This window comes from Aristolochia californica, unplaced genomic scaffold, assembly GCF_029961685.1.
Source record: "Aristolochia californica isolate CCGP_79_NKW_82.1479 unplaced genomic scaffold, dmAriCali1.0.hap1 SCAF_3, whole genome shotgun sequence".
Lineage (NCBI taxonomy): Eukaryota > Viridiplantae > Streptophyta > Magnoliopsida > Piperales > Aristolochiaceae > Aristolochia > Aristolochia californica.
The window spans coordinates 29,104,300-29,124,436 of record NW_027181992.1 but is presented as its reverse complement, the minus strand read 5'-3'; the positions used below and the strand labels follow the sequence as shown (position 1 = coordinate 29,124,436).

The following is a 20,137-nucleotide window of genomic DNA, read 5'->3' as shown; positions in this document are numbered from 1 at the left end:
AAATATGGATATGCATGCTTGAAACATGTTAAAGATGCAAATGACGTATGGATCCTAACATTTTAAAGAGAATACAAATGCACATTAAATTCTCAACTGAACGTTCGATGGGATATTTACTTGAGTCAAACAAACCATTATTTTGCCCATTCAAAAAAAGATGACCAAACAATCATAGATGATTGTATGGTGATTTATAGGTCAATCAGGTGTAACCGGCTATATTTTTTTTCTTTGTACGAAATCCCATATGGATTGGGAGTCAATAGTCAGTTAAAAATCCCTCACCTCCCTCTTTACCTGACGATTGCAAAAAAAATTATATAAAAACTAAAAAGAGTTTTCAATCCATAAAAAATTACAAACACTTATAGGAATTATCTCTCTCTACATTTGTGCATTTCCATTTTAGTTGATTTTTTTTCTTAATTTTAAACTTCAGTTTTCATTTTTCCTTCATCCCCCAAACAATTTTGATAAGGCAAATAGATCACTACAAAATGAAAATTTTAGTGTTGATGTATGGAAAATTTTTAAAACAATAACAAATGTAAGATAAAAAAATTTATTCACACATCACAAATGAACACAAAAGTTTTGTTATCCAAGTTTGTGAAATTCTACAAGTTTAACCCAAATAGCTTGGAAATTTATAAGATGGATATTTCTACACAAGTTTTAAATATGGATATGCATGCATGAAACTTGTTAAAGATGCAAATGACCTATGGATCCAAACATTTTAAAGAGAATAACAAATGATCATTAAATTGTCAAGCGAACATGCGGTGGGATATTTACCTGAGTGAAACAAACCATTATTTTGCCCATTTATCAAAAGCTGACGTTACAATCATAGATGATTGTAAGGTGATTTATCAATCAATCATGCGTAATGGGAAATATTTTTATTTGTAAGACATCACTTAAGGATATGGAGTCTACACTTAGTTAAAAATCCCACGCTTCCCCCTTTTCCCGACTATTGCAAAACCAAATATATAAAAACTAAAAAGGGTTTACAATCCCTTAAATTACAGAAAGTTTTTGGAATTATCTCTCTCTACATTTGTGCATTTCCATTTTAGATGTATACTTTTTTTTTAAGTCAAAACTTGAATTTTCACTTTCCGTACATCCCAAAAACAATTTTGATATGGAAAATAGATCACAAAAAAAATGAAAATTTTAGAGTTTATGTATGGAAAAATTTTAAACAATAACAAATGTAAGAAAATAAAATTTATTCACAAACCACAAATGAACACAAATTTTTTGTTATCCAAGTTTGAGAAATTCCACTAGTTCAACCAAAATAGCTTGGAATTTTATAAGAAGGAGATTTCTACACATGTTTTAAATATGGATATGCATGTTTGAAACATGTTAAACATGAAAATGACCTATGGATCCAAACCTTTTAAAGAGAATAACAAATGCTCATTAAATTCTCAATTGAACATGCAATGGGATATTTACCCGAGTCAAACAAGCCATAATTACGCCCATTCACAATAAGCAGACCTAACAATCATAGTTGATTTTAAGGTGATTTATCGGTCAATCATGCGTAACGGGCTACAGTTTTTTTTTGTAAGAAATGACTTTCCGATTGTGAGTAAAAAATCAGTAAAAAATCCCTAGTCTCCCCTTTTTCCTGATGATTGCAAAACCTAATATATAAAAACTAAAAATACAATCCCTAAAAATTACAGACAATATTATGAATTATCTCTCTCTACATTTGTGCATTTCTATTTTAGTTGTATATTTTTTTTGAAATCAAAAGTTGAGTTTTGACTTTCCCTTCATCCCGTAAACTATTTTGATAAGGCAAATAGATCACAACAAAATGAAAATTTTAGAGTTTATATATGGAAATAATTTATAACCATAAAAAATGTAAGTAAAAAAAATTTATTCACACACCACAAATGAACACAAAAGTTTTGTTATCCAAGTGTGGGAAATTCCAATCGCTCAACCCTAATTGCTTGAAATTTAATAAGAAGGAGATTTCTACACTTGTTTTAAATATGGATATGCATGCTTGAAACATGTTAAAGATGCAAATGACGTATGGATCCTAACATTTTAAAGAGAATACAAATGCACATTAAATTCTCAACTGAACGTTCGATGGGATATTTACTTGAGTCAAACAAACCATTATTTTGCCCATTCAAAAAAAGATGACCAAACAATCATAGATGATTGTATGGTGATTTATAGGTCAATCAGGTGTAACCGGCTATATTTTTTTTCTTTGTACGAAATCCCATATGGATTGGGAGTCAATAGTCAGTTAAAAATCCCTCACCTCCCTCTTTACCTGACGATTGCAAAAAAAATTATATAAAAACTAAAAAGAGTTTTCAATCCATAAAAAATTACAAACACTTATAGGAATTATCTCTCTCTACATTTGTGCATTTCCATTTTAGTTGATTTTTTTTCTTAATTTTAAACTTCAGTTTTCATTTTTCCTTCATCCCCGAAACAATTTTGATAAGGCAAATAGATCACTACAAAATGAAAATTTTAGTGTTGATGTATGGAAAATTTTTAAAACAATAACAAATGTAAGATAAAAAAATTTATTCACACATCACAAATGAACACAAAAGTTTTGTTATCCAAGTTTGTGAAATTCTACAAGTTTAACCCAAATAGCTTGGAAATTTATAAGATGGATATTTCTACACAAGTTTTAAATATGGATATGCATGCATGAAACTTGTTAAAGATGCAAATGACCTATGGATCCAAACATTTTAAAGAGAATAACAAATGATCATTAAATTGTCAAGCGAACATGCGGTGGGATATTTACCTGAGTGAAACAAACCATTATTTTGCCCATTTACAAAAAGCTGACCAAACAATCATAGATGATTGTAAGGTGATTTATTGGTCAATCATGCGTAATGGGCTATATTTTTTTTCATTGTAAGAAATGACTTATGCATAGGGAGTTAACACTCAGTTAAAAATCCCCCGCCTCCCCCTTTTCCCTAATATTGCAAAACAAATTATATAAAAAATAAAAAGAGTTTACAATACCTAAAATGTTACAGACACTTTTGGGAATTATTTCTCTCAACATTTGTGCTTTTCCATTTTAGATGTTTACATGTTTTTTTAGATCCAAACTTGATTTTACACTTTCCCTTCATCCCGCAAACAATTTTGATAAGGCAAATAGATAAAAAAAATGAAAATTTTAGAGTTTATGTATGGATAAAATTGAAAACAATAACAAATGTCAGATAATAAAATTTATTCACACACCACAAATGAACACAAAAGATTTGTTATCCAAGTTTGGTAAATTCTACTAGTTCAACCCTGAGAGCTTGGAATTTTACGTGAAGGGGATTTCTACACTTGTTTTAAATATGGATATGCATGCATGAAACTTGTTAAAGATGCAAATGACATATGGATCCAAACCTTTTAAAGAGAATAACAAATGCTCATTAAATTCTCAAGTGAACGTGCTGTGGGATATTTACCCAAGTCAAACAAATCATTATTTTGCCCAATTACAAAAGTTTACCTAACAATCATAGATGATTGTAATGTGATTTTTTGATCAATCATGTGAAACGGGCTACATTTGTTTTTGTGAGAAATTACTTATGGATTGCGAGTAAACACTCAGTTAAAAATCCCCCGCCTACCCCTTTTCCCGATGATTGCAAAACCTAATATAAAAAAACTAAAAATAGTTTAAATTTATAAAAATTACAGACACTTTTTAGAATTATCTCTAATTTCTTTTTTTCATTTCCATTTGAGACGTATACTTTTCTGTTAAATCAAAATTGTTTTTTTCACTTTCCCTTCATTCCATAAACAATTTTGATATGGCAAATAGATCACAACAAAATAAAAAATTTAGAGTTTATGTATGGAAAAAAATTTAAACGATATAAAGTGTAAGTAAATAAAATTTCTTCACACACGACAAATGAACACAAAAGTTTTGTTATCCAAGTTTGGGAAACTCCACAAGCTCAACCTTAATAGCTTCGAATTTTATAAGAAGGAGATTTCTACACATGTTTTAAATATGGATATGCATCCTTGAAACTTGTTAAATATGTAAATGACCTATGGATCCAAAACTTTTAAAGAGAATAACAAATGCTCATTAAATTCTCAAGTGAACATGCGGTGGGATATTTACTCGAGTCAAACAAGCCATTTTCTTGCCCATTTACAAAAACCTGGCCTAGTAATCATGGATTATTGTAAGGTGATTTATTAGTCAATCATGCGTAACAGGCTATATTTTTTTTTGAAAGAAATGACTTACTGAATGGGAGTCAACACTCAGGAAGAAATACCTAGCTAAACCTAATTTCCCCCATTTCCCGACGAATGCAAAACCTAACATAAAAAAAATAAAGAGAGATAAAATCCCTAAAAATTATAGACACTTTTTGGAATTATCTCTCTCCACATTTGTGCATTTCCATTTTAGATGTATACTTTTTTCTTAAATCAAATCTTGAGTTTTCACTTTCCCTTCACCCCGTAAACAATTTTGATAAGGCAAATAGATCAATACAAAAAGAAAATTTTAGTGTTTATGTCTGAAATTAATTTAAAACGATAAGAAATGTAAGTAAAGAAAATTTATTCACACACCAAAAATGAACACAAAAGTTTTTTTATCCAAGTTTTGGAAATTCCACAAGTTCAACCCTAACAGCTTGGAATTTTATAAGAAGGAGATTTCTACACATGTTTTAAATATGGATATGCATGCTTGAAACATGTTAAAGATGAAAATGACCTATGGATCCAAACATTTTAAAGAGAATAACAAGTGCTTATTAAATTCTTAAGTGAACGTGCGGTGGGTTATTTACCCGAGTCAAACAAGCCATTATTTTGCCCATTTACAAAAAGTTGACCTAACAATCGTAGATGATTGTAAGGTGATTTGTCGGTCAATCATGCGTAACCAGCAATATTTTTTTTTTAAGAATTGACTTATGGATTGGGAGTCAATACTCAGTTAAAAATCCCCAACCTCCCCCTTTTCCAGAAGATTGCAAAACCGAATATATAAAAACTAAATAGAGTTTACAATCCATAAAAATTACATACACTCTTGGGAATTATCTCTCTTTACATTTGTGCATTTCCATTTTAGATGTATACTCTTTTCTTAAATCAAAACTTGAGTTTTCACTTTCCCTCATCCCGTAATAAATTTTGATTAGACAAATAGCTCACAACAAAATGAAAATTTTAGAGTTTATGTTTGGAAAAATTTTAAAATGATAACAAATGTATGTAAATAAAATTTATTCACACACCACAAATGAACACAAATGTTTTGTTATCCAAGTTTGTGAAATTTCACTAGTTCTACCCAAATTGCTAGGAATTTTATAAGAAGGAGATTTCTACACATGTTTTAAATATGGATATGCATGTTTGTAACTTGTTAAAGATGCAAATGACCTATGGATCCAAACCTTTTAAAGGGAATAATGAACGCTCATTAAATTCTCAAGTGAATGTGCGGTGGTATATTTACCGAAGTCAAACCCATTACTTTGCCCATTTACAAAAAGCTGACCTAACAATCATAGATGATTGTAAGGAGATTTATTGGTCAATCACACGTAACAGGCTATATTTTTTATTGTAATAAATGACTTTCCGATTGGGAGTCAACACTCAGTTAAAAATCCCCAGCCTCCCCCTTTTCCTAACGATTGCAAAATCTAATATATAAAAACCGAAAAGAGTTTTCAATCCTTAAAATACAAAGACTTTTTGGAATTATCTCTCTCTTCATTTGTGCATTTCCATTTTAGATGTATACTTTTTTCTTAAATCAAAACTTGAGTTTTCACTTTCCCTGCATCCCATAAATAATTTTTTTAAGACAAATAGATCACAACAAAAAGAAAATTTTAGAGTTTTTGTATGGAAAGAATTTAAAACAATAACAAATTTAAGTGTAGAAAATTTATTCACACACCACAAATGAACACAAAAGTTTTGTTAACCAAGTTTGGGAAATTCCACTTGTTCAACCCTAACAACTTGGAATTTTATAAGAAGGAGATTTCTACACATGTTTTAAATATGGATATGGATGCTTCAAACAAGTTAAAGATGCATATGACCTATGGATCCAAACCATTTAAAGGTAATAACAAATGCTCATTAAATTCTCAAGTGAACGTCCAGTGGGATATTTACCCAAGTCAAACAAGCCATTATTTTGATCATGTAGAAAAAGCTTACCTAACAATCATAGATGATTTGTAAGGTGATTTATTGGTCAATCATATGTAACGGGCTATAATTATTTTTGTAAGAAATAACTTACGGATTGAGAGTCAACACTCAAGTAAAAATCCCCAACCTCCGCCTTTTCCCGACGATTGCAAAACCAAATATATAAAAATAAAAAAGAGTTTAAAATCTCTAAAAATTACAGACACTTTTTAGAATTATCTCTCTCTACATTTGTGAATTTCCATTTTAGTTGTATACTTTTTTCTTAAATCAAAACTTGAGTTTTTAGTTTCCTTTCTTCCCTTAAACAATTTTGATAAGGCAAATAGATCACAACAAAACGAAAATTTTAGAGTTTATGTATGGAAATAATCTTAAATGATAAAAAATGCAAGTATAGAAAATTTATTCACACACCAAAAATAAACACAAAAGTTTTGTTATCCAAGTTCGGGAAATTCCACTAGCTCAACTGTACTAGCTTGAAATTTTATAAGAAGGAGACTTCTACACATGTTTTAACTATGGACATGTATGCTTGAAATATGTTAAAGATGCAAATGACCTATGGATCCAAACCTTTTAAATGGAATAACAAATGCTCATTAATTTCTCAAGTGAACGTGCGGTGGGATATTTACTCGAGTCAAACTAGCCATTATTTTGTCTATTTACAAAAACTTGACCTAACAATCATAGATGATTGTAAAGTGATATATCGGTCAATCATGCGTAATGGGCTATATTTTTATTTGTAAAAAATGACTTACCGATTGGGAGTCAAAACTCAGTTAAAAATCCCTAGCCTCCCCCTTTTCCCGACGATTGCAAAACAAAATATATAAAAACAAAAAGGGTTTAAAATCCCTATAAATTACAAAAAAAATTTCGAATTATCTCTCTCTACATTTTTGCATTTCCATTTTAGATTTATACTTTTTTCTTTAATCAAAACTTGAGTTTTCACTTTCCCTTCATCCAGGAAAAACTTTTGATAAGGCATATAGATCACAACAAAATGAGAATTTTAGAGTTTATGTATGGAAAAAATTTAAAACAAAAAGAAATGTAAGATAAAAAAATTTATTCACACACCACAAATGAATAGAAAATTTTTTTTATCCAAGTTTGGGAAATTCCACTACTAGAACCCTAATAGCTTGGAATTTTATAACAAGGAGATTTTTTCACATGTGTTAAATATGGTTATGCGTGCTTGAAACATGTTAAAGATGCAAATGAACTATGGATCCAAAACTTTTAAAGAGAATAAAAAATGCTCATGAAATTCTATAGTGAACGTGTGGTGAGATATTTACCCGAATCAAACAAGCCATTATTTTGCCCATTTACAAAAAGATGACATACCAATCATAGATGATTGTAAGGTGATTTATCGATCAATCATGTGTAACGGGCTATATTTTTTTTGTAAGAAATGACTTATGGATCTGGAGTCAACACTCAATTAAAAATCCCCCGCCTTCCCTTTTCTCGATGATTGCAATACCTAATATATAAACACTAAAAAGATTTTACAATCCTAAAAAATTATAGACACTTTTTGGAATTTTCTCTCTTTATTGAGTTTTCACTTTCCTTTCATCCTGGAATAAGGCAAGTAGATCACAACAAAATTAAAATATTAGAGTTTATGTATGGAACAAATTTTCAACAATAAAAAATTTAAATAAAGAAAATTTATTCACACAGCAAAAATGAACACAAAAGTTTTTCTATCCAAGTTTTGGAAATTCCACTAGTTCAACCCTAATAGCTTGGAATTTTATAAGAAGGAGATTTCTAGACATGTTTTAAATATGGATATGCATGTTTGAAACATGTTAAAGATTCAAATGACCTATGGATCCAAACATTTTAAAGAGAATAACAAATGCTAATAAAATTCTCAACAGAACGTGCAATGAGATATTTACCCGAGTCAAACAAGCAATTAATTTGCCCATTTACAGAAAGCTGACCTAACAATCATAGATGATTGTGAGGTAATTTATCGATCAATCATGCGTAACGGATTATATTTTTTTTTTATAGAAATCACTTATGGATTGGGAGACAACACTTAGTTAAAAATCTCTAGCCTCCCCCTTTTCCCGACGATTGCAAAACCTAATATATAAAAACATAAAAGAGTTTACAATTCCTAAAAATTACTGACACTTTTTGGAATTATATCTCTCTAAATTTGTGCAAGTCCATTTTAGATGTATACTTTTTTCTTAAGTCAAAAATTTATGTTTTCACTTTTCCTTCATCTCGTAATGATTTTTGATAAGGCAAATAGATCACAACAAAATGAAAATTTTAGAGTTTATGTATGGAAAAAATTTAAAACTATAAGAAAAGTAAGTAAAAAAAAATTTTCACACAACACAAATGAACACAAAAGTTTTGTTATCCAAGTTTGGGAAATTCCACTAGTTCAACCCTAATAGCTTGGAATTTTAAAAGAATGATATTTCTACGCATGTTTTAAAGATGGCTATGCATGCTTGAAACATCTTAAAGATACAAATGACCTATGGATCCAAACCATTTAAAAAGAATAACAAATGCTCATTAAATTCTCAAGTGAACTTCGGTGGGATATTTACCCGAGTCAAACAAGCGATTATTTTGGCCATTTACAAAAAGCTAACCTAACAATCATAGATGGTTTTAAAGTGATTTATTGATCAATCCTACATAACGGGCTATATTATTTTATAAGAAATGACTTATGGATTGGGAGTCAGCACTCAGGTAAAAATCCCCCTGCCTCTAACTTTTTCTGACGATTGCAATACTTAATATATAAAAACTAAAAATAGTTTGCAATTCCAAAAAATTACAGACACTTTTTTGAATTATCTCTCTCTACATTTGTGCATTTTCAATTTAGATGTATACTTTTTTCTTAATTCAAAACTTGAGTTTTCACATTCCCTTCATCCCATAAACAATTTATATAAGGCAAATAGATCACAACAAAATGAAAATTTTAGATTTTAATTATGGAAAAAATTTAAAACGATAAAAAATGTAAGTAAAAAAAATTTATTCACACACCACAAATAAACACAAAAATTTTGTTATCCAAGTTTGGGAAATTCCACTATTTGAACCCTAATAGCTTGGGATTTTATAAGAAGGAGATTTCTACGCATGTTTTAAATATGGATATGCATGCTTGAAACATGTTAAAGATGCAAATGACCTATGGATCCAAACCTTCTAAAGAGAATAACATTTGGTCATTAAATTCTCAACTGAACGTGCGTTGGGATATTACTATCATAGATGATTTTAAAGTGATTTATCGATCAATCATGCGTAATAGGCTATATTTAGTTTTTTAATAAATGACTTAAGGATTGGGTGTCAACACTCAGTTAAAAATCCCCTGCCTCCCCCTTTTCTCGACGATTTTTATACCTAATATCTAAAAACTAAAAAGACTTTACAATTCCTAAAAATTACAGACACATTTTGGAATTATATCTCTCTACATTTGTGCATTTCCATTTTAGAAGTATAATTTTTTTTCTCAATCAAAACTTGAGTTTTCACTTTCCCTTCATCCCATAAACAATTTTGATAAGGCAAATAGATCAGAACAAAATGAAAATTTTAGAGTTTATGTATGGTTAAAATTTAAAAAAATAACAAAAGTAATTAAAGAAAATTTATTCACACACCACAAATGAACGCAAAAGTTTTGTTATCCATGTTTGAAAAATTCCACTAGTTCAACCCTAACCGCTTGGAATTTTATAAGAAGGAGATTTCTACACATGTTTTAAATAAGGATATGCAAGCTAGAAACATGTTAAAGATGCAAATGACCTATGGATCCAAGCCTTTTAAAGAGAATAGCAAATGCTCATTAAATTCTCAAGTGAACATAAGGTGGGATATTTTCTAGAGTCAAACAAGTTATTATTTTGCCCATTTACAAAAAGTTGAACTAACAATCAAAGATGATTGTAAAGTGATTTATTGATCAATCATGCGTAATAGGCTATATTTTTTTTAATAAATGACTTATGGATTGGGAGTCATCATTCAGATAAAAATCCCCAACCTCCCCCTTTTCCGGATGACTGCAATACCAAATATATGAAAACTAAAAAGAGTTTATAATTCCAAAAAATTACAGACACTTTTTGGAATTATCTCTCACTATATTTGTGCATTTCCATTTTTGATGTATACTTTTTTCTTCAATAAAAACTTGAGTTTTCACATTCCCTTTATCCTGTAAACAATTTTGATAAGGCAATTCACAACCAAATGAAAATTTCAGAGTTTATGTATGGAAAAAAATTTAAACGATAGCAAATATAAGTAAAGAAAATTTATTCACACACCACCAATGAACACAAAAGTTTTGTAATCCTAGTTTTGGAAATTCCACTAGTTCAACCCTAAAAGCTTAGAATTTTGTAAGAAGGAGATTTATACACATGTTTTAAATATGGATATGCATGTTTGAAACATGTTAAAGATGCAAACGACCTATGGATCCAAACCTTTTAAAGAGAATAAATAATTCTCATTAAATTCCCAAGTAAACGTGCGGTAGGATATTTACCCGAATCATAGAAGCGATTATAGTTCCCCATTACAAAAATCTAACCAAACAATCATAGATGATTGTAGGGTGATTTATCTGTCAATCATGCGTGACGGGCAATATTTTTTTCTTTGTAAGAAATGACTTATGGATTGGGTGTCAACACTAGGTTAAAAATCCTCCCCACCCCCCCCTCCCCCCCCCCCCCCCCCCCCCCCCCCCCCTCGTTTCCCTACGAATGCAAAACCAAATATATAAAAACTAATAAGAGATTACAATCCCTAAAAAATGACTGACACTTTTGTGAATTATCTCTCTCTACATTTGTGAATTTTTATTTTAGATGTATTCTTTTTCTTAAATTTAAACTTGAGTTTTCACTTTCCATTCATTCAGGAAACAATTTTGATAAGGCTAATAGATCACAACAAAATGAAAATTTTAGAGTTTAATTTTGAAAAAAAATTAAAACGATAACAAATGTACGGTAAGAAAATTTATTCACACACTACAAATGAATACAAAAATTTTGCTATCCAAGTTTGGGAAATTCCATGAGTTCAACCCAAATAGCATGGAATTTTATAAGAAGGAGATTTCTACACATCTTTTAAATATGGATATGCTTACTTGAAACATGTTAAAGATGCAAATGACCTATGGATCCAAAAATTTTGAACAGAATAACAAATGCTCATTAAATTCTCAAGTGAACGTGCGGTGGGATATTTACCCGATTCAAACAAAGCATTATTTTTCCCATTTGCAAAAAGTTGACATAACAATCATAGATGATTGTAAGGTGATATATAGATCAATCATGCGTAACGGGCTATAATTTTCTTGGTAAGAAATGACAAATGGATTGGGAGTCAACACTCTGCTAAAAATCCCCCGCCTCTCCTTTTTCCCGACGATTGCAATACCTAATACATAAAAACTAAAAAGAGCTTACAATTCCTAAAAATTACAAACGCTTTTTTGAAGTATCTCTCTCTACATTTTTGCATTTCCATTTTATATGTATACTTTTTTCTTAAATCAAAACTTGAGCTTTCACTTTCCCTTCATCCCGTAAACAACTTTGATAAGGCAAATAGATCACAACAAAATGAAAATTTTAGATTTTATGTGAGGAAAAAATTTAAAATGATAAAAAATGTAAGTAAATAAAATTTATTCACACAAGACAAATGAACACAAAAGTTTCCTTAGCCAAGTTTTGGAAATTCCATAAGCTCAACCCTAATAGCTTGGAATTTTATGAGAAGGAGATTTCTACACATGTTTAAAATATGGATATGCATGTTTGAAACATGTTAAAGATGCAAATGACCTATGGATCCAAACCTTTTAAAGAGAATAACAAATGCTCAAAAAATTCTCAAGTGAATGTGCGGTGGGATATTTAGCCGAGTCAAACAAGCCATTATTTTTCCAATTTAAAAAAATCTTACCAAACAATCATAGATGATTGTAAGGTCAATTATCAGTGCCCATGCGAAATGGGCTATATTGTTTTTCTTTTTAAGAAATGACTTATGAATTGGGAGTCAACACTCAGTTAAAAATTGCTCGCCTCCCCCTTTTCCAGAGGATTGCAAAACCAAATATATTAAAAATAATAAGAGCTTACAATCCCTAAATAATTACAGAGACTTTTAGGAATTATCTCTCTCTACATTTGTGCATTTTCATTTTAGATGGATTATTTTTTCTTAACCTTAAACTTGATTTTTCACTTTCCCTTCATTCCGGAAACAATTTTTATAAGGCAAATACATCACAACAAATTGAATATTTTATAGTTTAAGTATGGAAAAAATTTAAAATGATTAAAAATGTTAGATAAGAAAATTTATTCACATACCACAAATGAACACAAAAGTTTTGTTACCCAAGTTTGGGAAATTCAACTTGTTCAACCCTAATAGCTTGGAATTTTGTAAGAAAGAGATTTCTACACATGTTTTTAATATGGATTTGCATGCTTGTAACATGTTAAAGATGCAATGACCTATGGATCCAATCCTTTTAAAGTGAATAACAAATGCTCATTAAATTCTCAAGTGAATGTGCGGTGGGATATTTACCAGAGTCAAACAAGTCATTATTTTACCCATTTACAAAAGCTGACCTAACAATCATAGATGATTTTAAGGTTATTTATCAATCAATCATGTGTAACAGGCTATATTTTTCTTTTTAAGAAATGACTTATGGATTTGGAGTCAACACTCAGTTAAAAATCCCCCTCTCCCCTTTTTCCCGACCATTGCAAAACCTAATATTTATAAACTAAAAAGAGTTTAAATTCCTAGAAATTACACACAATTTTTGGAATTATAACTCTCCAAATTTGCTCATTTCCATTTTTTATGTAAACTTTTTTCTTAAATCAAAACTTGAGTTGGCATTTTCCCTTCATCCCAAAGACAATTTTGATAAGGCAAATAGATCACAAAAAAAATGAAAATTTTAGAGTTTATGAATGGAAATAATTAAAAATGAAAACAAAAGTATGAAAAGAAAATTTATTCACACACCACAAATGAAAAAAAAAAAGTTTTGTTATCCAAGTTAGGGAAATTCCACTAGTTCAACCCCAATTGCTTGGAATTTTATGAGAAGGAGAATTCTACGCATGTTTTAAATATGGATATGCATCCTTGAAACATGTTAAAGATGCAAATAACCTATGGATCCAAACCTTTTAAAGAGAATAACCAATATTCATTAAATTTTCAAGTGAACGTGCAGTGGGATATTTACCCGAGTCAAACAAGTCATTATTTTTTCCAAATACAAAAAGCTGACCTAATAACCATAGATGATTGTAAGGTGATTTATCGGTCAATCATGCGTAACGGGCAATATTTTTCTTTGTAAGAAATGTCTTATGGATTGGGAGTCAACACTCAGTTAAAAATCCCCCGCCTCCCCTTTTTCCCGACGATTTCAAAACCTAATATATAAGACCTAAAAAGAGTTTACAATCCCTAAAAATTACAGACACTTTTTGAAATTATCTCTCTCTATATTTGTGCATATCCATTTTAGATGTATTCTTTTTTCTTAAATTTAAACTTGAGTTTTTATTTTCCCTTCATTCCGGAAACAATTTTGATAATAAGGCAAATAGATCACAACAAAATGAAAAATTTAGACTTTAAGTATGGAAAAAATTTTAAATGATAACAAATGTAAGATAAGAAAATTTATTTACACACCACAAATGAACAACAAAGTTTTGTTATCCAAATTTGGGAAATTCTACTAGTTGGACCCTAATAGCTTGGAATTTTATTAATAAGAGATTTCTACATATGTTTTTAATATGGTTATGCATGCTTGAAACATGTTAAAGATGCAAATGACCTATGGATCCAAACCTTTTAAAGAGAATAACAAAATCCCATTAAATTCTCAAATGAAGGTATAGTGGGATATTTACCCGAGTCAAACAAACCATTATTTTGCCCATTTACAAAAAGCTGACCTAACAATCATAGATGATTGTAAAGTGATTTATCGATCAATCATGCATAACGGGCTACATTTTTTTTTTAAAAAAAAAAGGGACTTGAGGATTGGGAATCAACACTTAAGTAAAAATCCCCAGCCTCCCCCTTTTCCTGACGATTGCAAAACCTAATATATAAAAACTAAAAAGAGTTTACAATTCCTAAATATTGTAGAAACTTTTTGGAATTATATCTCTCTACATTTGTGCATTTCCAATTTAGATGTTTCTTTTTTCTTAAATCAAAACTTGAGTTTTCACTTTCCCTTCATCTAGTAAAAAATTGAAAACGATAACAAAAGTAAGTAAAGAAAATTTATTCACACAACACAAATGAACAAAAAAGTTTTGTTATCTAAGTTTGGCAAACTCCACTAGTTCAACCCAAACAGCTTGGAATTTTATAAGAAGGAGATTTCTACACATGTTTTAAATATGGATATGCATGCTTGAAACATGTTATAGATGCAAATGATCAATGGACCCAAACCTTTTAAAGAGAATGACAAATGCTCATTAAATTATCAAGTAAACATGCGGTGGGATATTTACCTGAGTAAAACAAGCCATTATTTTGCTCATTTACAAAAAGCTGACCTAACAATCATAGACGATTGTAAGGTGATTTATCGGTCAATCATGCGTAACGAGCTATATTTTTTTTATAAGAAATGACTTACCGATTGTGAGTCAACACTGTTATGGACTCCATAGCATCACAAGTTATCCATAGGCATAGGAATTAAATTATGTCAATTTACTCTTAATGTAATTTCATTTGGTTTGGTTTGGTTTACTTTGGTTTGGTTTGGTTTAGATGTAATGTGTCGTGAACCACTTGACCTATGGGTCACTTTTGTAATTCTGTCCTCAACCCTATTGAGGTGGATGTCAAGGGAAGATGAAATCAAGTATTGATAAAATTAGAGTAAACATGTAAGATTCTCCCTCAGAGGTCTAGGTCGTATTCTCCCTCTGAGGTCCAAGTCGAACTTCCTTCAAAGCTCAATCATTCTATTCGATTCCCATCATTCCATGTTCAAGAATCAAGAATCCTCTTCCAGCATCAAGAACCAATATAGAGGGAAGAGAGGAAAGAAGGGTGACTCGATCCATGGCTCGGGAAGAACCTAACATCTTGGTATCAGACAGGTCCACCCTTGGGGATTCCTCTTCCACTGAGGATTAGAGGCAATTAGTTGAAGATAATTGGCATAGGACAGACCTTCAGGCTCAATCCCTAGAAGATGTGCGTTAGACAACCTTTGACCATCGTGAGGCAATAAAATCCATGGATGCTACCATCCAAGCTCTCCTCCGACAACAAGATGACAATGGTGTACAAGCACAACCACTGGCAGCCTACTCTCCACTAGCCGACCACCATCAATTCCACTCACCACCTTCCCCACCACCACCAATGCGTCATCACAATCCCTGGGGCATGCCGTTCAGGGACCAACTACGGTTCCCAGGTATTTAAAACTAGACTTTCCTACATATGATGGGTCTAACTACCCCTTGATTTGGTTAACCAAGTGTGATCAGTTCTTTTATCATAAAAAAACACATGCAGATGAGAAAGTTTATTTGGCCGCCTACCACATGCTCAATGAACCGCTTCTATGGTGCCACCAATTCTGAAATGACCAATTGGTTCAGGATTGGGCAACCTTTAGGCAGTCTTGCATGATGAGGTTTGGTCCTCCAGCTAGTAACAATCCATTGGGAGAATTAATCAATTACAAGCAAACTGGATCACTAGAGGTGTACCAAAAGACTTTCCAGGAAAGGTTATCCCAAACAAATCAGTTTGTCAATCACACCCAGTATGTTCATATTTTTACTGCGGGTTTGACAGAAGCTCTGAGACTGGAAGTTGAATTTCATGGTCCTACAGATTTGGACCACACTTTGAATTTAGCCAGGTCAATTGAGCACAAGCAGCGAGTTCTAAAGGAGTCACTGGTTAGAAAACCAGCTTGGCTAGGAAGGCACAATGCCACTGCACCAACCCCTTATTATGGACCTCCACGTTCTGGAGCCAGTGCAGCCCCACGCCCAGACAACTCTAACTTGGCTCCACCTGCTCCTTACTTCAAAAAACTGAACAGACAGGAAATGGATTAGAGAAAGGCCAAGGGCCTTTGTTTTAACTGTGATGAAAAATAAGTATATGGTCACCAATGCAAAAGATTATTCAGTATGTCTGTGAGAGGATGGAAACTACATACTACCAAATGAGGAGATTGTGGAGACAGACCAGGACTGATCTACGCAGTTTTAGTACCATGGAGGTTAAAGCCCAGTTACATCATCTACAGTTACTAGCTTTAGTTGACTTGGGCAGTACACATAATTTCATCAGTCAGCCAGCGGCAGAACAACTTGGGTTAGTAGTTCAGCAACAGATTGGCCTTTCTATATCAGTAGCCAATGGGGTTAAAATTACTAGTGTGGGCATATCTTCGGCCACACACTTTGATATTGAGGGACACACATTTATTGCAGATTTCCTGGTGATTCCACTTTCAGGATTCGATTTGGTACTAGGAATTAAAAGGCTACAACTGTTGGGGCCAATACAATGGGATTTTCAAGCTTTAACCATGTCCTTTACAGAGGACCACCGTCAGATTATATTGCATGGCACCCAAGCACCAGTGCCCTCCGTTCTATAGGTTGTTCAGGTCCAGACCACGGCCAATTGTAAGTTATCTCAATTACTTATAGACTTTGAGGATATTTTTCAGGAACCTATTGCTCTACCGCCAATTAGGCACTGTGATCACCGTATCCGTTTGAAAATGGGCACTGAACCTGTAGTGGTGCATCCTTATCGTTACCCCCACTTACAGAAGGATGAGATTGAAAGGCAGTACCAGAAGATGCTGGCCCAGGGTATTATTCAGCCCAGCATGTCTCCTTTTTCCTTACCGGTATTATTGGTCTGCAAGCATGATAAGTAATGGTGGTTTTGTGTGGATTACAGGAAACTCAATGCGCATACCATTAAAGATAAATTTCCCATCCCAGTGGTGGATGAGTTGATAGATGAGCTATATGGTGCTACTATTTTTACCAAACTCGAATTGAAATCTGGCTATCATCAAATCTGAGTTCATCCATCAGATGTGGAGAAAACAGCGTTCCGCACGCATCACGGCCATTTCGAGTTCCTCGTCATGCCATGTGGTCTCTTAAATGCGCCTTCCACATTCCAGGCCCTCATGAATGAGGTATTTTCCTCTCTCTTGAGGAAATACGTTTTGGTATTTTTTGACGATATTTTGGTCTATAGCAACAGTTGGGAAGAGCATCTTCAACACATTCACCAGGTATTTTCTCTTATCCGCTCACATCATTTGGTTTTAAATTAGTCCAAATGTTCTATTGGAACTTCAGAAGTGGCATACATGGGCCACGTTATTTCAGCAGTTGGGGTGAAAGTAGACCAGAGTAAGATATAGGCCATCACAGATTGGCCTCCTCCCACATCCATTACAGCCTTATGGGAATTTTTGGGACTAGTTGAGTATTACAGAAAATTTATTCGCAGCTATGGCCAGATTGCAGCTCCGCTCAACAACCTACTCAAGAAAAATGCCTTTATCTAGTCGGAGACAGTGGCTCATTCCTTTCAGCAGTTGAAAGAGGCCTTATCATCCACCCCATTTTTGCAACTACTCGACTTTGATGAGTCATTTGTTGTGGAATGTGATTCTTTGGAGGGGGGGGGGGGGGGGGGGGGGGGGGGGGGGGGGGGGGGGGGGTATTGGTGCAGTGTTACACCAACAGGGACACCCGATTGCTTATTTTAGCCGCCAACTTGGCCAACACCACCACAAGTTAGCAGCTTATGAGAGGGAACTGATCGGATTAGTGAAAGCCATACAACATTGGTGGCTTTATCTCTGGGGGTGCCCATTTCTAATTCGCACTGATCATTGTAGCCTCAAGTATCTGCTTGAGCAACGCCTCACTACCCCACCGTAGCAGCATTGGTTAAGTAAACTTATGGGGTTTGACTTTACTGTAGAGTATAAACCTGGGAATTTGAATGTAGGGGCTGATGCTTTATCTCGCCGGGACTTTCTAGAGCCGCAATTACAAGCCATAAGTCAGCCCAGAGCTCTCTTGTTGGATTCTATACGGGAAGAGGCACAACAGTACCCAAAAATTATTGCTTTATATCATGAGATCTAGCAGCAAGCCATTGGACGGTTCAGGACAATCTAGTCCTCTACAAAAACAGAATCTTTCTACCCCACACATCCCCACTGATTCACAACATTTTAGCCTCCTTCCATGATAGTACACATGAGGGCCGACAAACAACATATTTTCGGATTAGTCGGGAATTTTATTGGAGGAGCATGAAGCACAATATAGCTGATTATGTGGCGGCTTGTCCTATTTGTCAAAGGAATAAAGCTAAATCATTAAGTCCAGCTGGGTTGCTCCAACCACTTCAGCTACCATCACAGGTCTGGTCTGATATTTCCATGGACTTCATAGATGGACTTCCCTCTTCGTCAGGCAAATCCGTTATCTTTGTAGTGGTTGATCATTTCTCAAAGTACGACCACTTCATCCCTCAGGCGCATCCTTACAGTGCAGCTCACGTCGCTCAGCTCTTTATGGATAATATTGTCCTCTTACATGGGATGCCTAATTCCATTACTAGTGACAGGGATGCCATCTTAACTAGAACATTCTAGAAAGCGCTATTCAAGGTGCATGGCACAACGTTAGCATTCTCTTCAGCCTACCATCTGCATATAGATGGTCAGACAGAGGTCGACAATAGGAAACTTGAGATGTATCTTCGTTGTTTCATGGGGGACTCAACCTAAATGTTGGGTAAATGGCTCGCCTGGGCTGAATTCTGTTACAACACCTCCTACCACAACGCACTCGGAACAACCCCATTCAAGGTAGTATATGGTAGAGACCTGCCCAGTCTTTTATCATATGAACTAGGTCCCTCCAAGGTTGCCACTTTGGACCAAGCATTAGCAGAAAGAGACACCTTGCTCACTGAGGTGCGTACTCATCTCCAGGAGGCACAACATACTATAAAGTTGTATTATGACAAGAGGCACCGGGAAGTCTTCTTTTCTCCAGGAGATTATGTATGGCTGCGTCTCCAACACTATAGGCAGCTATCGCTGACAGCCTCCAAAAACCACAAGCTCTCTCCAAAGTATTATGGTCCCTTTCAGGTTATGGACCGCATTGGTACAGTTGCCTACCGCTTGCAGCTTCCGCCAGTGGCCAGGATTTACAATGTGTTTCATGAATCTCCCTTGCTGCACACACCTCTGCCCGCACTAAATGAGGGACGTGTCCTTTCTACTCCAGCACAGGTATTACAGGCTCACCACATTCAGGATGATTGGGAGATCCTAGTCCAATGGGCTGATGCGGATCCCAGTGACACAACATGGGAGCCAGTGGCTGCATTCCGCACCCTCTACCCCTACTTCGAGCTTGAGGACATTCTCTTTATACAGGAGGGGGGTGATGTTATGGATTCCATAGCATCATGAGTTATCCACAGGCATAGGAATTAAATTATGTCAATTTACTTTTAATATAATTTCATTTGGTTTGGTTTGGTTTACTTTGGTTTGGTTTGGTTTAGATGTAATGTGTCGTGAACCACTTGACCTATGGGTCACTTTTGTAATTCCGTCCTCAACCCTATTTAGGGGGACGTCAAGGGAAGGAGAAATCAAGTATTGAGAAAATTAGAGTAAACAGGT

The 20,137-nt window shown here is 33.5% G+C and overlaps 1 protein-coding gene across 1 annotated transcript; it reads left to right on the top strand.

The window, feature by feature from the left end:
• Positions 1-19,225: 19,225 nt before the first annotated feature.
• On the top strand, positions 19,226-19,921 carry LOC137959513 (uncharacterized). Its single transcript, XM_068806872.1, has 2 exons — positions 19,226-19,414; positions 19,469-19,921. The coding sequence occupies exons 1-2, from the start codon at positions 19,226-19,228 to the stop codon at positions 19,919-19,921; spliced, it is 642 nt and encodes a 213-aa protein (XP_068662973.1).
• Positions 19,922-20,137: the final 216 nt, after the last annotated feature.